Here is a 23,885-nt window from a genome sequence, read left to right on the forward strand (position 1 = left end):
AGTATAAATATATTACCATATTAAATAAATTTATTCTCACTTTAAATAAAGTACTAAATTCAATAAATTCAAAACAACATAAAATACTCAATTCAATAAATAATAAATTACAACCTAAGGTGATTGGAAAACTATGGGCTCCGATTACAAAAAGTACTCTAATCATCATCACTTAACCAATTTGTGGTGCTAGGATGATCTTCTCTTGTCATGCTAGGACCATCTCCTATTGCTCTCGCTTCTCTTGCACGCCTCCTACGCATCACATCCTCTTTCTCCGACTTCCCTTCTAAAGGCGTGTTCATAATCTCACGATCTCGTTGAGCCATTCTTTCTTCTCTAACCAGTTCCCTTTCTTGCCTAAGTAGCTCTCTTTCTCTCTGATTAGCTTGAAATTCTCTCTCAACAGCTGCATCTTTTGCCTCCTCTCTAGCCTTATCAGCCTCAAATTTCGCCATTTCCAGCGCTAAAGTTAATTCACTATGGCGAGTAAGTTCTTCCATGTACTTTGCATAATCATGTTTGGAAGCACTTCTTTTTCTTTTTGAAGCCTTCTTACCTTGAGGCCTAATTGGATAACGGGTCGAACCCGACACTTGTTCAAGGATGGGCGTTTCGGGCACTTCTTCTGCATCATCTTCATGCGAGCCATTATCAGGTGTAAAGTATAGCGGGGTGCTGTTCATGATAACTTCTGGACCGACAGGCATAACTCTGAATTTAGGACAATCTTTGACAATATTCTAACATTCCCACCGGTTGAATGATTTATTTTTTGTTTTGGTTTTGGCACCATACCAAGCTTGTGCTTGAATTAGCTACATAATGGGGGAGAAGAAATAATTATAATCAAAGTAGGTAACAAATAAATAATACAAACAAATAATTATAATTAAAGTAGGTAACAAATAAATAATACAAACAAATAATTACAATATAAATTTGGGTATAGTACAAACAAATAATAATATATTGTTACCTGATCCGTGTAATTTTCCCCACTTCGAAGATTACTACTAGCTTGTGCCAAGGCGTCTCTCCAAATAGTAAACGATTGGCTAATTAATTTCCAACGACTAGACATCGATTCTTTGGTTCTACTCCCACCCATTTTCTCAAGATAATAGGTATAAATAAGACTCCACATTTCTCGCAACTACATCTCATTACCCGTACCCGAACTATGAGTAACTTCAACCCAGCTAGTACACAATGCAACATCTCCAAGAGACGTCCAATTCGTACCTGCATCAGTAGTCATTTTGTTGAAAAAATTGGATTGAAACTTTGAGAGAAAGATAGGAATGTGATTGAAAGTAGTTGAGAACATATGAAATTGTGGTGTAAGGTAGATGATAATGAGAAAGTATTTATAGAAAAGTAGAAGCATTTTTTAAAAAAAAAATTCAGATATTTTTACAATTTTTTAATTTTTTTATTCAAATAATTAATCTCTGCCGTTGGATTTAAAAAAAATTGAATTCCAACACTCCAAATTGTACCACGTGTCACAACGGTAACTTTTCTTCATTTTAAAACTATTTTTTTGTTTTATTTATTTATTTATAAAGCATATTAATATCGACCGTTGATCTCAGATCGAACGGTTGATATTAAATAAGATTTTTTTTTATTTTTTTTACCGTTGAGATCAAACGGTCCAAGTTAAATAGCCGTTGAGATTGAACGGACCGTGGAAAGCCATGTGGCTTCCCAACGGTAACTTTTAAGTCTGAAAAGGCTTCTGTTTTTTCTAAAAAGTTGTCAAGCGACGCACCCCCACACTCGAGTGGGGTGCACGCGCCTAACAAAAAACAAATTAAAAAAAGGCCCGGAGCTCGGGCTGTCAACTCTTCACAGGCCCTCCGCTCGGGCTTCCACCTCCGCTCAGGCTCCTTCATGTTGGAGCAAATCCACAGGGCCTCGTGCCCTTCTTCTCTCGCCTGTCCCCCGAGCAATCCACAAGGGTGGAGTTGCTCTTATGGTTTAGGGTTTAGGGTTTAGGCTAACTTATCCTTGTGAAATCTGTGTTTTTTGAATTTGCCTTTTACAATTGAAGTCCAATTGACTTTGCCTTGAACTACATTTGTAAATCCTGGGTTTTTCAAATTACTTTACATACCGTGACCTGCATTTCTAACTGTTTACTGGTCTATACTTTTTTTTTTTTTAAAGGATTGAGTTTAAACCAGAAACCCAAGGCTAAGAAGCCAAACAGAAGCAAGAGAGCCTACGACGAGGCAAACACAGCGAGGCAAAACACCAAGCAAAGCAGTGAGCAGGGATACAGCAAACGACACAATCACTAAGAGAAAGTGTCACCCCAAACCCACCCCAACCCGCTAATGAGGACATGGAAGACCATCGTTACATAAAACATGAACTAACGAAGATGGGGGTCTGTCAACCCAAACAAAATCACACATCTCCGTAATACCAGCTGACGCGAGAGCATCCGCTGCCATATTGGCTGATCTTGGAACCCAAGACCAGCGACAGTTCTGGAAAGCCGAACCCACCCTTGCAGCTCTAGCCAAAATGGGGAAGGCCTCCCAACTGCCATTTTCAAGAGAACCATTGAGACAGGAAATAGCCTGAAGAGAGTCAGATTCAATAATAACAGAGCTGAATCCCATCGAGGCACCCAATTCACAACCACGCAGAATCGCAAAAGATTCAGCCACAAAAAAAGAAGGGGCCGAAATAGAAGACCGAACCGCAGCCAGAAAACCCCCATCGTCCTGCCTAGCAATCACCCCCGCAAAACCCATCCGAGAAGATTTAGACCAACTAGCATCCACATTGATCTTAACAAATGGAGAAGAAGGAGGACACCACCTGACAGCACCATCCTCCCGAGAGACCGAGCCAGGCCGAGCAGAACCCACAGAAGACATAGCAAGCAAAAAATTCCCGAAAGCAGTCGACAGTGAAAAAATAACTTTAGCCGGGTTGATAGAAACCTGATTAAACACTTAATCACAACGAGCTTTCCAAATGAACCAGCAAGTAAACGCAACATAAGCCTGGAACCACTGCCTGTCAACCGAGGAGCCCCAGTTAGACGAGAACACAGATTGCAGCCACAGAGCCCACGAATCAATACCGGCAACGTCAACTTTATAATTCAAAGCTCCACCATACCAAACAGCCGCCACCCAAGGACAGCGAAGGAAAACATGCTCCACAGATTCATCAGCACTCCGACAAAGAGGACAAGAGGGAGAGGGGGATAATCTCCTGGTATAAAGAGCCTTACCAGTAGGCAGGCCAAGATGCAACGAAACCCATAAGAAATGCCGAATTTTGGGAGGCACATCCAGCTGCCAAATGCAAGTCCAAAGAGATTTAGGAATCGATCGAACAGCCGGCAGCCGATGCTCCCTCACGTCCATAGGGCGAACTTGAAGCCACCTGTACCCCGAATTCACAGAGTATTTGCCATTCCGGTTAGCAGCCCAAATAAGCCGGTCATTCCATCTCGAGTCACCAATAATCGTTTCCTGAATAGCCCGTTGATCTGCCATAGATAGAAATGGTCTTAGGAAATCAATATCCCATTGACAGGAAGAGGCGTCAATGAGGGAGCTAACCCGTAAGTTCGACGAAACAGAAACTTCACCAAGCGGCAAGGGGTGCCCCGAAGGGAGAGAGGGCAGCCACCTATCCACCCAAACCCTCACATCATCCCCACCCATAATTTGCCAATGAGATCCGCTCGCAAGAAGCTCCCTGCCCGAAAGAAGACTGGACCAAGCCCACGACGCCCGAGCCCCTTTTTTAGCCTCCCAAAAAGAGCAATGCGGGAAGTACCGGGCCTTAATAACCCGAGCCCACAATGAATTCGGCTCCGTAAGTAACCGCCAGCACTGCTTAGCAAGGAACGCATCATTAAACTCCTGAAAATTTCTGAAACCCAATCCACCCATATCCTTAGGCAGGCCAAGCACCTCCTTCGACACCCAGTGAATCTTTCGGTTCTCCCCATGGCTTCCCCACCAAAATTTCGCAACCAAGGCATCCAACTCCTGACAAACCACAACAGGAAATTTCAAAATGCACATAGGATAAGCAGGAATGGCCTGGACCACAGCCTTAATCAAAACTTCTCTTCCCCGCCCTCGACAACGCATTCTGCTTCCACCCTTGGAGCTTTCCCAAAATTCTGCCCTTAACATAAGCTAGGCCACGCTTCTTGGAACGACCCCAGATGGCAGGGACCCCTAAATAAGTGCCCGGATTATCAACCACAGACACACCAATAATGCCACCCAAATTGGCAGCCACCCCTTTAGGAACATTCGCACCAAAATAAATACTAGACTTCAGGAGATTCACTTTCTGCCCCGAAGCCTCACAATACCTGTCAAGAATAGAGAGTAAGTTCCTACAATATTTATCCTCCATTCTCAAGAACAGCAGGGTATCGTCCGCGAAGAATAAGTGAGATATAACGGGCCTTGAGCCACCAATCCTAACTCCCTCCAGCCTTTTATCGTCAACCGCAGCTTGAATCATGCACGAGAGAACCTCCCCCAGAATGATAAACAGATAAGGAGATAAGGGATCACCCTGCCTGAGACCCCTGGATGGAGCAAACTTTTTACCTGGCTGTCCATTAAGAAGGACAACAAAATTTACCGAAGAAACACATCCCATAACAAGCCTTTTCCACATACAACAAAATCCCATTCTCTCCATAACCGCGTCAAGGAAATCCCATTCTACCCTATCATAGGCTTTCTGCATATCCAATTTGAGTCCCATTTCAAACTTCCGTTTCGCAGTTCTTCCTTTAAAAAAATGGAACATCTCGTGAGTAATCCCGATGTTATCTTGGATTTGACGACCCGCCACAAAAGCATTTTGGGAGGGAGAAATAAGCTTAGGAAGAATCACCTTTAACCAGTTCGCCAAAACCTTGGACAACACCTTGTAAGAATAGTTACACAGGCTAATAGGCCGAAACTGTGAAACCGACTCAGGGTGCGGAACCTTTGGGATCAGAACAATATACGTCGCATTGAGAGTAGCTGGACTCCTCGACCCCTGCATCAACTCCCTCACCAAAGCACATACATCCGCAAAGACATGCTCCCAAAAGGATTGATAAAAGATACCTTGAAAACCATCCGGTCCCGGAGCTTTAAGACCACCCATTTTAAATATCGCTGACTTGATTTCATCCTTGCAAACCATTCATATCCTCCGTCACTCGCGGGCTAATACAGTCCAACAAAGAGCCCCAAATCCGGGCTCCTCCAGAAGTAAACGTTTACATAAAATGATCCTCCACCAACTTTCGAACACGACCCGGTTGCTCCACCCAATGCCCAAACTAATCCTTAATTTTTATAATTTGATTGCGTCGTCTTCGATGCAAAGTAGAAGTATGAAAGAAACTAGTATTTGCATCCCCCTCACGAAGCCATCTTACTCGAAAGCGCTGCATCCAGTAACTTTCCTCCTGAGCCCTCAAATCATCAACTAGCTGCATTTTCTGCTTAATGACGTCACAATTAGAGCGCCAATCCCTCTGAAGCTCCTGCAACTGAAGAAGGAGTTCCTGAATCATTTGACTTCTCTTCTTGAATTTATTTTGGCTCCACCTAATGAGACTGGATTTGCAATCGTTAATTTTCTTCGTCCACCTCACCAGCACCTCACCCGGCTCCTGTCTATTCCAGCAAGAGCGCACCACCTGATCACATTCATTCTCCTTAGCCCAGAATGCCTCAAACTTAAACACCCTACGCCCCCGCATACTCTCCGAATTAGTTTTAAGAATGAGAGGACAATGATCAGACCCCATAACCGTCCCATGCGTAACCAGAGACTCTGGCCACAAGTCCTGCCATAGCCCGTTGATCAAAGCCCGATCAATCCGCTCCTCCACCCAATGACCATGTCGCATACCATGCCAAGTGAAAGCAGGACCATTAAAATCCAGATCCCACAAATTAGTAGCCTGCATGAAGTTCTCCAGATACCTAGGCCGGTTATAAAGGACCTCCACACCCCCGGACTTCTCATGATCCCAAAGAAATTCATTAAAGTCCCCGGCGCATAGCCACGGAATATCAGAAAGAGAAAAATAACTCGACATCCAATCCCAAAATTCAGCTTTATCCTCCCTGTAAGGAGTTCCATAAACTCCAGTAACCCGGAACCACTTTCCATCGCCATCATTTCGCATTATAACATCAATAATATTCTTAGAAGAAAACAGAGTTTGCACTTCTACGGAGTCATCCCACCATAAACTAAGCCCACCTGCCCTGCCAACAGGAGAAACATTGACACCATAATGAAAACCCAAACGTCTCCTAACACCATCTAATCTATGATCTTTCATTTTAGTTTCAGATAAAAAGATCATAGAGGGTCGTTGGTTTCTAATAAGACCATGGAGGGCCCTAATTGCCGTGTTCGACCCTAGACCACGGCAGTTCCAAAACACCAGAATCATGGTGATCGTGCGGCTGTTGAAGGCCAGCCGCCACCACCCCGAGCCAGGTTGCCCGCACAAACAGCCAAGACACTGCCCTTCGTCTCACCCGAGACAGCTTCCACATGATCCCACAGACCACGAACATCCATGGTTCCATCATAAAGCACTTGTCTACCAGCTTCCGGGATGGGCCCTCGAGTTTTCTTTTGCGGGGATGGAACTAATTCCATACCCGGAGGCTCCACTCCTCTCTTAACTCCACCAACCTCATGTCGCACCAGGCCTGAACACTGTTGAGAAATACTAACCTTTGTTCCCAAGGACTCCCCACCAGCACCATCTGGTATAGTCTCAGCATAAGCCTCACTGACATCCCGAATCCGAATTGAAGGCCCTTCTTCTCCCCCCTGGAAAACCACATGGTTAAGAACTGACGGGAAGCTCCCGTCACCACACTCCCATCTGAGTTGACGGCGAAGCTGAGGCACCACCACCTGAATCTGACTAGCAGGACAAGTTTGTCGTTGCACTCTACGCCATTTCTTCTTGTCACGGGTGTGAGAACCATGCTCCCCAGCTGTATCCCCAGTTGTGTCCTGCCTACTCGGAGTCACCCTTTGGATCGGACTCTGCAACCTCAACTCAGGACGATCACGGCCCCTTACCATTCCAGCCGTCCTCCTTTCTCCTACTCCCAAACGCGACGGGCGCACGGGCGCCACAACATCACGCACCGGGGGAGCTTTAATCCAATCTCCATAGCCCTCCGGCCCACCCATGTTCGCCGCGTAGGAGCACTCCGTGTTAATATGATCAATCCGCCCACAATGATAGCAAAAATCTTGGAGCCTCTCGTACCGAAACTCAACCCAAGTCTCACGGTTTTCCTCCCTTTTCAACCAACATCCAAGGACAAGCGGGTTCGCCGAATGAACTAACACTCTAGCTCTTAAGAAGCCTCGAGCCTTTACTGGGTCCTCCAGCTCCAGAAAAGCACCAACCGGCCTAATGAGCCGAGTAACATTCTCTTTGGACACCATACTTAAAGGGACACCTCTGATTTGAACCCAGAAAGGCACAGTCTTCATGTCTACTTCCTCTAAAGCAAGGTCCGGAGGCCAAGCTTTCACTACAAAATTTTTCTTCATGACAGCCCACGGCACCTGCGCCAGGATCATCTGAGCCATACTCTGATCCGGAACAGAGATAATGAACAAATTCTCTCGGACCCATTTAATTCCCACTTCACCTAGGTCCTTCCACGCCGAGTTAAGAATATTTCTAATACCCCACCTATTCAATGATTTCTGCGTCAAAGCCTTACCAACCAATTTAACACCAATCTCCATCGTAGACAGATCCAGCGAACGATCCAGATGCACAACAAGCTCTTCCACACCAGGATTTTCCATAAGAAGCAGGCTCCACACCTTCGACAGCCTCTGAGGTGCCGCAGAGTACTTGGATTTCGCAGAAAAAACCCTAGAAGCACCCGCCAGTACCAGTCGTGAATCTTGAATCTGCCTCGAATCTTCGAGCAGAACCAAAGGAAAAGCAATACCATAGGCATTAAAGGCATAAGCCTGCAAATACCTACCGGTATGGGAGAAAAGAGGATGAGCTCCTTTAATTCTGCCAACCACCATCTCAAAAGACCCATAAATACTACTCCAGCATTTAAAGTTATGAGATTGGTTGGTACCCATCTTCACGCCAACCTCACAGAGACCACATTTTTGCCAGCCGATCAATCCCACATCTATACCAGCCGTACAGAGAAATAACTTCCCAACCCCCAAACTGACCAAACAGTGTAACCCTAACCCCCACATCAGAGAATGAAGGGGATAATAGCCCTGTCCACTCTCACCCATCCTGACCCCACCCCAACCAGACGAAACGCTAACCCCAATCGTAGCGCACAGAGACGGAAATAAAACCCCAATCGCAGAGCACAAGACGGAATTAAAGTTCCACCAACCCCAATCTTACAAACCCCCAACAGAAGAGCCGGACCACAGCAGGCAAATTAGATACTGATAGAAAGCCCCACCACCAACAGAAGACCCACACACCCCAAACGAAGACTATCAAGAAAGAATAACTAGCTCCACCTACCCCTCGCAAGAATCGCCCCAGAGGAGAACCACCTACCCCTTTCAGAAAAACGCCCAAAAGGAAAACCACCAACACCGGAAGCTAACCCAGAAACAGCAAGGCGAACGACCCACACCCACAGTATGACACGCACAACGACGGAAGCTCACGACGGAGAAAAAGCTCTCACGAAGGAGAGAAAAAATTGCCTCCAAAAGTGCTTTTACTGGTCTATACTTTAGAGATAATGTACATCTACTTTTGTGGTGCATGTGACTGTGATGTTGAATATTTGATATTCTTTGAGATTTTCAGCATTTAGACTTGACAAGTAATTCATTTAAAGCATCTAATTGTACTTGCGTCTGTATTAATTTTATTTCTTGGCTGTTTGAGGATCTCACATAGGAAACATTAAGTCATCCAATACTACAACGTACATACAATATAGAAAGAAGCTATTTTAGTATTGGATGACTTAACATTTTCTGTTGTTTATTTTTTTGTTTTCATTAATCCTGTATCTTAAAAAATAGTTATTTTTGAGTTTTGTAGGCTATCAATTTTATTAATTGTCAACAACCTTCTGGAGGGAGAATATAAAGGAATGGGCGTAGTCTGCCTGCTCTTTCATAACAAAAAATTTATTCGTGGCTTCCTCTCTCTATTACTCTGACTATCACTCTCACTAACAATGTGACAATATAATTTTTCTCTCACTCTTACCCTCACTCTCACACTCCCAATCTCACAATATAATTTTTTTTCTCACTTAGTGTGTGTGTGATTTCGTTGTTTTTTGTTTTCGTTGTAGAATTTCTGTGTGTTTCTCTCACTCTTATTTTCACTCTTTCTCACAATCTCACAATATAATATTTCTTTTGGTCTTACTCTTACTCTGACTCTCACTCACAATTGCATAATATAATGTTTTGAATGGCTATCTTTGGTTAATGGCTGGGACAGTTGCTGCTCAGTCCGCTGGTCTTTGTTTGGTACACATTTTAAATAAAGATGGGTGTCTTCGTTTGTCTCTGTTGTTTTTTGTTGGTTTTATGTTCTGAGTTCATTTGATTAATACGATTTCTTTTCATTTCAAACTAATTTCGTTATTACGGATCAATCAGAGGTTAGAAGGGTGTGACTGCTGTTTTTTGAAAAAGGTTTGTTGTTCAGTTTTGCTTTCTTTCTTTGTGGTTTTTTAAGTTGACTTTTGTGTAATCTAAATACAGCTCTGAATTCAATGTTATATTTCTGCGTTGTTTTTAAAAACAGTGTTTTTTCTTTTGTTCGTGAATTGCTTATCAGTTATGACTACAGTTTTTTCCCACTTGGTGTTCAGTATTCGTTCATTTCTAGATAATATTTGCTTCTTTTGCTATTGTCCTAATAATCTTCGGTTTTTTATTCTATTTGTTCAAATAAAAAAATTGTGTCCATGATCTACTTTTGTTTAAATTTAGGGTAAATTACATTTTACCCTTTCAGGTTTAGGGTCAATTTCAATTCCTTACAATATCTTTAAAACATTTCAATTTCATATATTTACTTATCATTTTATTTCAATTTCATACAACCATTAAAAAATCTGTTAAATTAACTGTTAAGTGATGACGTGGCAAATATGGGGTCCCCATTTGTGATGACATGGCTGCCATGTCACAACCCGTCCCGAAATACTATATTTTTAGGCGTGAAATGTCAAATATGCCCTTAGACGCTTGTGTTGTTGTGTGGTTTAAGTTATGTTGTGGACCAAATTATTTTCTTCCTAACCTTTTCGACCCAATTAGAACTAAAGGTTCTAATTGTTTTGGTTGGTTGTAAGAGGATTAGGACCACACACACTCACACACACACTCTCTCTCCCGTTGACCCTCTCTTTCTCTCTCTTCCCTCTCGGTTTTTCTCCATTTTTGTACCATACGTACGGACGAACCTCAACCAAACCATTTCTTCATGGATCGAGGTTATGGAGACCATTTTCAAGTTCCTTGCGAGCCCAGGAACCCATTGATACTATTATTTGGACGTGAAACCTTTGAAAACCAGAGAACCAAGAACCTTCGATTTGTGCACTGTTCATGCACACGTAAATGTGGAGTTTTTGGAAGATTCTAAGGTTATAGGAAGCTTTAGATCATCTTCACGAAGCTCGGAAAAGGAAAATGAAGTGATTTGGACATGGGAAGTTGAATTTCGACGAGTTGCAGGTTTAGCCGGATTATTGAGGGATTTCCCGACGAGTTCCATCGGTTTTTTATCACTTTTGAAAGGTAAGGTTTTGTTCTACTCGTTGTAAGCTTCATTTTGGTACAAATTTCATGGATTTTGGTTGTGTATGGACTGAGATATTAAGGTTTGAAAATTCCCCAGTTTTTCGACGACAGCGACGGTCACCGAAGTTCGAAGGAAGAAGACAGAGAATATTTCGTCAAACTTGACGGAATATTCTAACTGTGTCAGGTTAGTTTTAACGGAATATGCTACTTTTAATGGAATATTCCCTAACGACATTAAGTGTTCCGTCAGTGTGCCTAGCACATGCCCGCGAGTGGGCGGCCTGTCTGGCCGTGCCTTGGCTGGCGTTTCGTGGCGTGTGGGTGGTTGGAATTTTTTTCTAAAAGTATGGGGATGTTCCTGAGGTTGAGTAGATCATGGTGATATATTCAAATACCCCATTTGAGCATTGTATGATAAATTATTACCTAGTTTTGGTTATGTGCTTTAAATAACGTTTATTCAGTTATTTCGCATATAGGTGAGACCTATCCTGAGCATGAGCGCCATCAATCGAGGCTTAGGGGCTACGACCCTTCGACATACCAGTGGGTTGGCTTTTGGTTTTCCGTATATACCTATATACTTGAGATTTTTCCCAGAATATGAATTTAAATGAATATATGTTTTGGAAATGCCATGCAAGTATCTATCTATTTTAATTATGCATTAGTAGTTGCATACATTCATGATTGGTGTTGCGGATGCATAGGTAAGTGCTAGGTAAGTTCATAAATCAAAGGAAAGGTATGAGATTGTTTCGGTTATGTGAGATATGTTGTGATGTATTGAGAGCTCATAAACCTGCACCCGGTGTTAGTGCTCCTGTCCAGAGTTAGGGCACAGTCCTTTACGTTATGTTCACCTCCTACATCGTATGCTCACCTTGGATCCAAGTTAGGTGCACAGGCTTGTCATACATACCACTTTAGGTGGTTTCGACTCGTAGGTGACCCGCGATTATTCGCATAGCCTTCACGTGATCGTAGCACTAGAGCATATTTATTTTACACCTAGTCTTGTCATACAGACCACTGTAGGTGGTTCCGACTCATGTGCAGGATTTGATTTGATATGATTGAGATTGGTTATGAGTTGTATACTTAGCAGTGCAGTTTGAGTTAGAGAGATTTGGCTGATGCGATATTTGATATTTATATATTTTGCCTGGTTTACCTATAGCATTGCATTGAGATACCTTGGCATGGCATACTTATGAATATCGTTTTCTGAGCATGGTTTTGAGATATGTATATATATATTCTATGTTTTTGGGAAAATTATACAGGTTTTACGACGAGAGGTTAGAACTTTTGAGAAATGAAATGATTTTGAAAAGCTTTGTTTTTGCCCACTCACACTTTCTGTTTTGCGCCCCTCCAGGTTTTAGGTAGAAGTGCTTTGGTGGATCACAAGGACTTCGACGGTGGTTCTGACAGAACATCATAAATGTAGGATCACCCTTTGGTGTCGTATAATTAGTACTTGTCCTGCTTGACTGCACTTAGGATATTTATGCTCTGGTTGTATATTTCGCACTTAATCTCTCACTAGCACTCTATCTTAACTAGTTCTGCTAGTAGTTTGGTTTTTATTCCTTCGCAATTCCCTTATATCTTTATTGCTTCAGCGTTGTACACATGGTTACGTCACTTCCACGTGACGGGCAGCATGCCCTGATTTAGGTCGGGGTGTGTCATGCCACATGTGTGCCACGTGGCTAAAAAATTAATAAAAAAAGTTATATATATAAATACAAATAAAAAAAATAAAAAAAACAGAAGTCATCTTCCCCACGCATCACCCCCTCTCTCCCATCCATCATCACCCACCCCCAAAAAATCCAACCCGAGCCCACGCCCTTCTCCCATCCCCCATCACCCCTTCTAAAAATCCCTTTCTCAGTCTTCTCCTCATCACAACTTCTGATAGCTTCTTCCTTCGCTCTTCTTCTTCTCTCTTTCTAGGAGATGAGCTTCTCCGTAAAGCCTCAAACCTTTACCCTAATCTCATGCACTCCTCTTTTTTCTTCTTCCTCTTCCTATCGCCGATCGATTTGTAGAGATGCTCACCAGCGGTCTCCACTCCCACAGAAAATGCAAGAGCTTGGACGGAAGGGGTGGGCTCAGGTGGGATTTTTGAAGTGGGTGATGGGGGATTTTTGGGAGGGGTGATGGGGATGGGAGAAATGGGTGTGCTCAGGTGGGACTTTTGGGGGTGTGTGATGATGGATGGGAGAAGGGTGATGGGTGGGGAAGAGGAAGAAGAAAATTGGATTTCTGGTTTTTTATTTTTATTTTTTAAGAACAAATATGGGTATCTAGGTGGGGTGGGGTGGGGTGGGGAGGTTCCGTGTCACAGCCTATCCCGAATATTTAATTTTCGATGATGTAAATTGACGGTTTTATCCTTGGACGGGGAAATTGTAGTGTGTATGTGTGACATAGTGAGACTTAGAGGTTATTGTGTGGTTTTGGATTGGTGACCACGTGGATCACACACACACCATAGTCACTCCTTCTCTCTTCCTTCCCGTGCTCTCTTCTCTCTCCTTATCTCTCGGACTATCTCACTATCTCTCTCTCTTCAAACTCGTACGGACACACACAAACAAACCCAAAACAACACGGATCGAAGATTATGAGGTCTCCAGTGTGTTCCTAGGATCCTTATGAGTCGAGTGGTACCCATTTTCAGCAAGGAAACCTTCGAGAAACCCTAGTTTGAAAGGAAACCGTGGGTGTACAGTACACCAAACTAGTTCGTGGAGGTTTCAAGCTGTTCTAAGGCTTAAAAGGTAATCTCATAGTCCTCTTGTTTGTTTTGGCATAAATTGGAATGATTTTGGACATCAGAAAACCCAAAAAAATGGACCTTCGACTTGGGTACTATTCATCAACTTTTAAACCCTTGAGTTTTTGTGAATTTTAGGACCACAGTGAGCTTAAGAAGGTCCTCACGATGCTCGGAGTGCATTGTTGGTAGGATTTGGGTCACGGGAAGCTCGAAAACGGAGTTTTGTAGAGGTCGCCGGAGTTCGAGGACTTCTCCGACGTGATTTACGTGATTCGAGGCATGAAAGAGGTATAACGCAATTCTTTACCTCCTAAACTTCATTTTGGTGGAAATTGCATGAAAAATGGTGAAGAAATGAGCGAGATTAAAGAGTTTGAAAAATTGCCCAATTTTCGGCCCCTGCAACGGTTGCCGGAGTTGGAGGTAGGAGATGAAGGAATATTCCGTCGAGTCTGACGAAATATTCTCATGTCGTCAGTTAGTTTGGACGGTTACTGTTGGGTTTAACGAAATATTCCGGGGAATATTCCTAACGGCAGTTAGGGCATCCGTCAGGATTCCCTGCGCACGGAGGCGCATCTTGCCGTGCACTCGTCGGCGTGTGGCGGTGTGTGAGGCCTCGAAAAATTAATCTGAAAATTTGGGGATGATCCTGAGGTTGTGTAGATCACTGTGGTATATTCATATACCCATTTTGAGCTATGTATGAGAAGTTATTAGCTAGTTTTGCCTATGTGCTTTAAAATAACGTTTTTACAGTTAATTCGCATATATGTGAGACTTACCCTGAGGACGAGCGTATCCAAGGCCGACTCGGGGGTTACGACCCTTCGACTTATCAGTGAGTGCGCTTTTGGTTTTTAGTATATATTATATACTTGATATTTTCCTAGAAATATGTGTTTAAATGATAGTATGCCATAAATGCCATGCATATGAGTTTATAATTCATACATGAATTGGTATGTGATGCTTTATATATATAAATGTGGTGTTGTGGACGTTCAGGTAAGCTCAGGTAAGTTGTGTTGGTATGTGAATCAACGATGATGTGATATGTGATTGAATAATGTTGAGCTCATAAAACTGCGCTTAGGGTGATTGTGATTTAGCCATAGATATGACACAGGCCTGTTTATTATGTCACATCCCGACCATATGCTTATATTGGATCCAATTTAGGTGCACAATCTTGTCATACAGACCTTATTTATGGTTCCGACTCGTAGGTGACTAGCGATTTATCGCCCAGCTATTATATGAGAGTAGTATTGAGCATGATTATATTACACTCATTATTGTCGTATAGACCTTTTTGTTTGGTTTTGACTCTTGTGCAGCATATTGCCGTATAGGTCATAGTAGTGACTCCGGCTAGAGTGACTTTTGAGCTATGAATTCAGTCGTACAGACTACCACAGGGGTTCCGGCTAATATGTTATATTTTTATGAAATTATTCTTACCTGAATTGCTTACTCTATTATATCTTGGCATGGCATACATATGAAAATGATTATGTGAAGTATGAATTGAATTGTTATGATTTCATATATATTTATGTATATGCTTATATCTTGATTCTGGGAAAAATTATACATGTTTTACAGCGAGGGGTTAGATATGTTGTTAAATGAAATGGTTTTGTAAAACATTTGTTTTTGCCCACTCACGTTTTCTATTTTGCGTCCCTCCAGGTTTTAAGTAAGCTTGCTGTTGGTGGCTTGAGGACGTCAGCAGTTCTGACCTATCTAAATAATAGTAGGACATTCCTGGTACTGTATAACTAGTACTTGTCTTATTGGATTGCACCTATACTTCTTATGCTCTGATTAGGAGTGTTTATTTTTGTAACTAACTCCTATCACTTCCTATTTAGTAGTGCACTCTAGTAATTCGGTTTTTAATTATTCGTATATTTCTTATCTCTATTGCTTCCGCACTGTGCACATGGCTACGTCACTCTCACGTGACGGCCAACATGCCTTGATCTCGGTCGGGGTGTGTCATTCCGAGAAAGGGGAAGGGATCGGCTGGGGGAGTTGAAGAGAATGAAGGAGAGAGGTGGGGTGGGGTGGGGTGGGGGTGGGGGTGGGGGGATTGCGAGGAAGGGGAAAGGGAAAGGGAGGGGATGGGTGGGGAAGACTTCTAGTTTTTTTTTTTAATTTTTTAATTTTATTATTATTATATATATATATATATATAACTTTTCTTTAGTTAATTATTTTATTAATTGTTTAGCCACGTGGCACACATGTAGTAGCCACATCATCACAAATGGGGACTCCATATTTGCCACGTCATCACTTAACAGTAAATTTAACATATTTTTTAACGGTTGTCTGAAATTGAAATAAAATGATAAGTAAATGTATAAAATTGAAATATTTTAAAGATGTTGTAAGGAAGAAATTAACCCCAAATCTGAGGGGGTAAAATGTAATTTACCCTTAAATTTATGATATATGGTTTTCAATTCAAATTAGTTATATAAAAAATTTGTGTCCATGATCTACTTTTGTTCATATTGTACTTAATAAATTGAGTCGGATTTTCCAATGTAATAATCAGTGATTATTTGCCTTTTTGCGCATATTGACAATCTTGTTTTTCAAAGTTCCAGCTGCTTAGGCCATCTCTAACCGAGGGCTGGCCAGAGGGCTCGTTTTAGCCCTCTGGCCCTCCAAGATTCCCCAAGATATTAATATTTTAATGAACAGTACAGGGCCATATTTGCCTCCGTCTCCAACCAAGGGCCAGAGGGCACGTTTTAGCCCTGTCACAAAAAACCGTCTCCAACCGAGGGCCAAAGGGCCATAGGGCCAAACATAATTTATTATTTAAAAACTACAATTTCAATTCAAATCCAATGGCTAAGTGACGTCAACATGATGTCAACATGATGTCAGCTAACGGTTAAGTTTCATGTTGTTAAATGTTTTTTTATGTTGTATAATTTGTATGTTGGTTAATGTTATTTAATGTTGTTTCATATTGTTTAATGTTATTTCATGTTACTTAATTTAATTTAATGTTGTATAAATGGCCTAGGAAGTTATAGGAAAAAAAATAGAATTGAAAAAAAATATGAAACAAATTTTGTGAAATAGAAGTTATAGGAAAAAAAATGGAATTTAAAAAAATATGACAAATTTTGTAAAATAGAAGTTATATGAAAAAAAATATGAATCAAATTTTGTAAAATAGAAGTTATAGGAAAAAAATAGAATTTAAAAAAAATTGAAACAAATTTTGTGAAATAGAAGTTATAGGAAAAAAATGGAATTTAAAAAAATATGAAACAAATTTTGTAAAATAGAATTAAAAAAAAATATGAAACAAAATTTGATTGATATGAAAAGGAAAAAAAAGGGAAAAAAACAAGTTTAAATTCATATAAAAAAAATAAAAAACTTAATACAACGGCTACTAGCCATTATATTCAAAAAATTTCAAACTATTAGTGTCGGTTATAACCGACACTAATAGTATTAAAGAATCCTTCTTTAATTCTGTTGGTTAAAACCGACAGTAATAGAAAAACTATAAAATAAAAAATAGCCAGCTCGGGGCTGGCTGGCTGGCCGAAAGCAGCCAGCCCTTTGGCCCTTTGGCCCTTTGAAATTCCGTGGGGCCCTCCCAGATTCCAGAGCACTCTGGCCTAGCCCTCGGTTGGAGACGGTTTTAGGGCTATTTTCGGCCCTCTGGACCCTTCGGTTGGAGATGGCCTTAAGGTAAGCGATTTAAACTTTTGAATTCTTTGGTTTTAAGTTTTTGGCTATTTTTTGTTTTCTTTTGTTTTTTTTCCCTTTTTTTTGGTCATATCTTAAGAATATATGTGATTCATTGCCTTTAATCATTAAGTGTGATGTATATTTGTTTTTGCATTTGTATTCTATGTTTGTTGACACTTTTTTTCTCATTCTTCGGTTTTTGTCCAACGTAGTTTCCACTGATTTCTTTTAGAATTGGTATTTCACTTTGTTTTCATTATGTCAAGAAAGTCTGCAAATGCTTTGACAAGCGATGGTATGGATGTAAGATCCCACATAGTTTAGGGGTGTGGATCCTTTATGCTTTATATGTATATTTTCATCTCTCCCTAGCACGAGGCATTTTGGGAGCTCATTGGCTTTGGGTTCCATTGGAACTCCAAAGTTAAACGAGTTTGCGCGAGAGCAATCCCATGATGGGTGACCCACTGGGAAGTTCTCGTGTGAGTTTCCAGAAACAAAATTGTGAGGGCGTGGTTGGGGCCCAAAGCAAACAATATCGTGCTACGGTGGAGTCGAGCCCGTGATGTGGTGGAGTCAATCCAATCTTTTATCTAAATATGGAGACGACACGTGGACTTTTGGGTAAAAAGACAAAATTACCCTTGAAGCATATCGGGACTTCCACGCGTATGCAACGAACAATAACGGCTCAATCGAGGTCAAGGGTGATCAAAATGGTATTCTTTTAAACCCTCTCATCACTCCTCATCAAATCTTCACCCACAAGGTAACTCCTAATTATTCTTTTCAAATTTGGATTAATTACCTAAATTAATTAGTTAATTATCTACTTAATTGATTAATTGCCTAAAGTAATTGCAAGATATTATTTCCATAATATCTTGCAATAAATCCCACAAATAAACCAAATGTGGCTGGTCCCAATTGTCCTAATAAGGTCGGCCACACCCCTATATATAGCCCCTCATTTTCTCCAAAATCGAAGTCTAATTCTCTTCTAAAATTCTCCAAATTTCTCTAAATACTTTCTCCCTCAAATTTTAACTTTGATATCGGAGGTTCTTCGGCCAAAGCCCCCATTCATTGTGAGTGTGTGAGGCTTTTGGCCTTAACCTAAGGTGATTATTGTTTTGCAGGTGCATTTTCGTACAAGAAGAAGAAGGTGGAAATTTGCATCCATAAATTGGTGCTTTCAATGAGAGTCTTGATTCAAACGCTCGTAAAAGACTCTCGCATTCAAGGTTTTAGTTTTCTTGTTCATTTGTAGATTTTTTGTACATTCTTATTCTTTGAATTTTTATTTATAAAAATTCTTGGATAAAATGTAAAAGAAAAGTACAATGACTAGAAACTCAGAAACAACGACGAACGAAAATTCCAACGTTCAAGAATTGGGACCATGACGATCCATAAGGCTCAACGCAACGACAAGTGGAGCGGCACCACCATCACACGGCCTCTCTGTAGTAGCCACCACGGAAACAACCGCCATGGCCACCCTCGGTAAAGCCTAAACCCATGGTGCCATGACAACGACCTAAGGCTTGCAAGCCCAAGCCGTGCCATTCCAACCTACACGGGCCCAAGCTTAAGGAGAGCCAGCCCGAGCCGTGACCTAGCGTGAGCCTAGCGCGCTCCCGAGTGGAGCCCAGGCCCAGCACCCACGTGTGTCGCAGACCACTCCTGTGGTGTCCCAACTAGCCCAAATCGGTCCAAGACAGGTTCAACCATCCTAGCTTCAAATTTCTAGGTCGATGATTGAATCGAGGACATTTTCACCATATTTCTCTGCAGATTTGACATTTTCCAACTTAAATCTCACGACGGACGGAGAGAAGCAGTCACTCAATCCGACTCAAGTTCAACCGGTAGCTTGCGAAGAACTTACTCGCCTACTAGGAACGTACCACATACACTGTAGCCGTGGAATAGACAAGCCGAACACATGGAAGAACAGCCTAGACCAGTAGGTCACGACTAGGGACAGCCGAGAGATCGGCTACCCCAACAAAGGAAAATTCAAGAACAAGTAGAGAGACTCCTAACTGAGCGATTGTGCAATTTCCAACGCAACAAGGTCACTAACGAGGCATTACAACGGGACATGACCAACATAAGCATGTCATCTTTCATGGACGAGATCGAGCAGGCAAAGCCTCTACGTAAGTTTAGTATGCCACATTTCACATCCTTCAAATGGGATAAAGACCCGGAGAGACACCTAAAGCCTTATTGAAGCGTAATGATCCTTTATCGAAATAACGATGATCTCATGTGTAAGATATTCACCACCACTTTACAAAGCGAAGCGCAAGATTGGTTTTACACCCTACCGCCACAATCCATCTGGAGTTTTGACGAACTTTCTTTTGTTTTCACCAAAGAATATTCATCCTATCACTCGATTAAGAAGAAGTCTGATCACTTGTTCAACGTCAAGAAGAACCAAAAGGAATCACTTCCCGACTATGTGAAGATGTTCAAAGCAAAAAAGGCAAAGATAGTCGGATGCAATGACTTGATAGCTAATACAGCTTTCCAAAAAAGACTCTCAGTAGACCACCCGATGTTTGGAGAATTGATCATGAAAGAAGATCTAACTCTGGCAGACTTATTTCGCTCTGGTAGAAAAACATGCACTTTGGGACGAGGTTCGCTGATGTACATTCAAGGCAAATATGAGCAATCTTGAATATGAAGTCCTCCGCTACTCTGAAGGAGATCCAAGGTCTGACCAGACGAGCAGCCGCATTTAATTGTTTACCCTTACTATCCACTAATCAACATGAGCCCTTTTTTTGGCTCAATCGAAAAAAAGCAACAAGACAAATAGAATGATGAATGCGAGAAAGCATTTAAAGACTTGAAGAAGTACCTGACATCACCTCTTTACTATTCAAACCGGAAGCAGAGGAAGACGTATTTACATGCTTGACAGTATCTGAAGTAGCAATAAGCTCTACCCTCATACGAGAAGAGCTGGGGGCTCGATTACTTGTATTCCATAGTTCAAAAGCTTACCTCGAATCGGAAACCAGCTACTAGAAATTCAAAAGCTAACTTTGGCGACAGTTGCTACAACCCAGAAGCTTAAATTATACCTTCAGATGCACACAGTCATCCTTATGATGCATAATTCAGCCCAATCTAGACACGAGATGATAAAGGTGCAAGCATTGGTAGATGCAAAGTTTTCAGACGAACACTAGAAGGATACACTTGGAATCAAGTTTTGTTCTCTTCGCCCTAAAATATTCTACATAGGAGCAACATGTACCGGCAGTTGAGCACCACCTTCTGCTACGCATCACACGGCCCCAGCCAACTTTTGCTCCATAATTCAGCTTAGAGTGGCCCAATACTGGTAGTTGAGCATCTATTGCTATGCGTAACATGGCCCCAGCTCCATGGCTCCCTACCGTGCTTTCATGCCTAGCCTAGGCGACGCAACAGAGTGACCCAACAATGCCTTGGAGGCAGCTGAGCATGCCTTAGCTGTGCCTGCTGCACCCGATGGAGACTTCTGGCATTTGCATGTCGACGACGCATCTAACTACAAAGGCTTGGGAGCAAGCGTGGTCCTTGTCATGCCAGACGGTTCAATGCTCAAGCATGCGATCATTCTAGGCTTCAACACATCCAATAACGAACCAGAGTACGAGGCTATACTTGCAGGCCTCCGAATGGCAAAAGACTTGGTGGTGAAAAAGTTTGCAATTCATTATGATTCCTAGAATCACCAGCCAGACTACTGAGGAGTACATGGCAAAACATCTGAAGATGGTGCAATACCTAAAGAAGGTACAAAAACAACTTGAGGCATTTCAGACTTACACCCTCACTCAAGTTCCGCTGGTAGACAACGGCCACGCGGACGCGCTAGCTTGCCTAGGCTCCACCTTTAACCACTAACTCAAACGCTCTATTCCAGTAGAGTATCTAGACAAGCTAAGCATAGAGGCGGAGCCAGCAGCTGAGGTGTCACAGGTTAGTACAAATCCAAACTGGAAAAATTCCATTATAGACTACCTGGTTAATGGCACACTCCCCACTGAAAGGTTGGAGTCTAGAAAGCTCACGCTACTACATGTGGAACGACATTCACATCCGAAGATCCTACACTGGACCACATCTCCGTTGCTAGCGCCTCTCAATAACCTAAAGGTTCTAAGCTCAATCCATGAAGGAGTTTGTGGAAATCACTCCAGAGGCCAATCTTTAGTACAAAAAGTCTCTAAACGTAGAGTACTACTGACCCACTATGCATCAAGACGCTAAGAAGTTAGTACAAAAGTACTACCGCTGCCAACACTACAAGCTGGTACCAGCACTGCCTGCCAGCGAACTACACCCGCAGACGAGTCATTGGTTATTCATATAGTGAGCAATCAACTTGGTAGGGCCAATGCCGCTAGCTAATAAGGGCAGATGCATGATGATTGTGGCAACTGACTACTTTACCAAATCGGTAGAAGCAGAACCCAGGACAACCACAACTCAGACGGACATAAAGCACTTCATATGGAGGAACTTCATTTGCCGATTTGGCATCCCTCAATCCATCGTCACATACAACGGCCCGCAATTCGTAGGCAAAGATTTGGCGAAGTTATTCCAGAAATATGGCATCAGGTAATGCATGTCCACGCCGAGGTATCCCCAAGGCAATGGGCAGGCCGAAGCATCCAACAAGACAATTCTTAACTGCCTCAAAAAATCCCTCTCCAACAAGAAGGGTAAGTGGCCAGATGAACTTCCCGGATGTCTATGAAAGTATTGCATAACTAAACGATGAGCAACCGGTGAAACTCCTTGCTTCTTGGCATTTGGTGCAAAAGCAATTATTCCCCTCAATGTCATCATGCCAAGTATTAGCATTCTACTACCAAGCATCGAGCATAACAGAAATGAGATGGCCAAAACTTAGATCTGGCAGAGGAGAAACGCGAGAAGGTCATCACCGCATCGCAGCGTACTAGCAGCAACTCCTCTCCAGCTACAACAAAAGGGCTAAGATTCAACAGTTCCAGCTTAGAGATTTAGTCTTAAGAAAAACCTTTATCACTGCTCGTGGAGAAAGCTCCAAAAAATGGAACGCTTACAATCTGAAGAAGTACGATGTATGACCTCCCGCTACATTAAAGCCCGAAAACTCAAGCAGCTCGATGGGCACCACCTTGCAAGCCGAGAACTATCCAGTTATTATACAGTTTCTACCTTACAACTAAGTTTTCATTCATTTCACTCATTTTTCAATAAGGAATTTAGAAGTAATCTACAACTTGGCTCGGCTGCATGCTTACAGCAACTGATCACTTTTGCATTTCAAAAGAAGACTGTGCCATTTTTAGGGACTTATCGCATGAATTGCACCCCTTGGGGACTAACCATGCTCTTCAGTACAAGAGGGTAAACCAATTCCCCAACACCCATATGGGTTTGCTATCCAATGCAGAAGGATAAACTTTACACTCCGAATATCTAGACGTGGATGAGTCGAGCTGTCCTGATGTAACTAGGTACACGATGGCTTGCGCTGGGATTCCTAGAAGTACCCATAATGGTCTTTTTTTAAGGCTTAGCTAACTGAATGATTTTGGATATTTTGGCCTAATCTGTGGGGAACCGGGCCTCAGAGACGGATGAGGCACGTTACGCAGTACGCCCTATGGATGGCTATCCTGGAGCCTTAAAGCGGCTACCGAGTGCACTAAGGTAGCTTACGGTTTCCAGAAGACTGCCTACGGTTTGCCCTTCGAGCAGTAAGCCGCATTAAACTTATACAACTGCACATTTTTGTGAAAGGTTAAACAAGTTAGCGTGTATATACGAAGCTTTATCCACCGTCGACATACTACACAGTCGATAAGCTTCACCTCTGCCAAGTGCAAAAGGATCATTTAGATCTACACCAATTCCTAAAGTGTTGTGATACTTGCTATGCAACCCACGAAATTGGTTACATAAAAAGCAAGGAGTTATCTCCAACCTTTGCTTACGAAATTCCATACAACCACGTACTTTTGATACGAAAGGTTAGCGGATTTCATAACCTAAAAATCTTTAGTATGTTGTGATGCAGGCCACACAACTCAAAGGATTGAAGAAATCCATGGTTAATAGCCAAGTGGTCACGTGGACTCGTTTGCTTTTGTAAGTAAGGCGTCTGGCTGCCAACCATATGGCTAACAACTTTGCAAAAGTTCTACACCAACGCCTACGGTTGCATAGGCTACACGGGCATGTCTGCTTATAGAAAAGTAGCACGCCTACCGCTGGCCTAAGAGTCAAAGGTTGGGCGTAAACAAAAAAGGTCAAAGGAGTTCAAGCAAAACAAAAAACAACAAGGAAAACAAAGAAAATCATAAAGGCTACCTAGAAGACTATTCTTCAGCAACTTGGTTATCCCACGACTATTCGGTTGCCACACTTTCAGCAGCCCCAACGCTCTCAGCAGTGGCATCATCCAGAGCTTCATCCTCGGCTGTCCTAATATGGGCACCAACTTCTCTGACTAACCAAAAAC

General features: G+C 42.2%; 2 protein-coding genes across 2 annotated transcripts in view; both read right to left on the reverse strand.

Annotated features, from left to right (window-relative positions):
* Nucleotides 1-4,208, reverse strand: part of LOC126607280 (uncharacterized) — a 32,608-nt gene extending 28,400 nt beyond the window's left edge. The window contains exon 1 of the mRNA XM_050274855.1: nt 3,951-4,208. Within this exon, the coding sequence (XP_050130812.1) occupies nt 3,951-4,178 (228 nt within the window). The 5' untranslated portion in view covers nt 4,179-4,208. The remainder of the gene's footprint in view (nt 1-3,950) is intronic.
* LOC126607369 (uncharacterized) lies at nt 4,182-6,355 on the reverse strand. The gene is made up of 3 exons (XM_050274959.1): nt 5,438-6,355; nt 4,339-5,049; nt 4,182-4,223 (listed from the first exon to the last, which is right to left on the reverse strand). Exons 1-3 carry the CDS (start codon nt 6,353-6,355, stop codon nt 4,182-4,184), a joined length of 1,671 nt encoding a protein of 556 aa, XP_050130916.1.
* Nucleotides 6,356-23,885: the final 17,530 nt, after the last annotated feature.

Source organism: Malus sylvestris, chromosome 1 (assembly GCF_916048215.2).
Source record: "Malus sylvestris chromosome 1, drMalSylv7.2, whole genome shotgun sequence".
NCBI classification, from domain to species: Eukaryota; Viridiplantae; Streptophyta; class Magnoliopsida; order Rosales; family Rosaceae; genus Malus; species Malus sylvestris.

Coding starts and splice junctions, on each gene's coding strand:
- LOC126607369 (XM_050274959.1), bottom strand. CDS start 6,355: ATGAAAGATCATAGATTAGATGGTGTTAGGAGACGTTTGGGTTTTCAT. Junction 5,050..5,437: donor ACTGGATGCAGCGCTTTCGA/GTAAGATGGCTT, acceptor GAGTTGATGCAG/GGGTCGAGGAGTCCAGCTAC. Junction 4,224..4,338: donor GTGAGGCTTCGGGGCAGAAA/GTGAATCTCCTG, acceptor GCACTTATTTAG/GGGTCCCTGCCATCTGGGGT.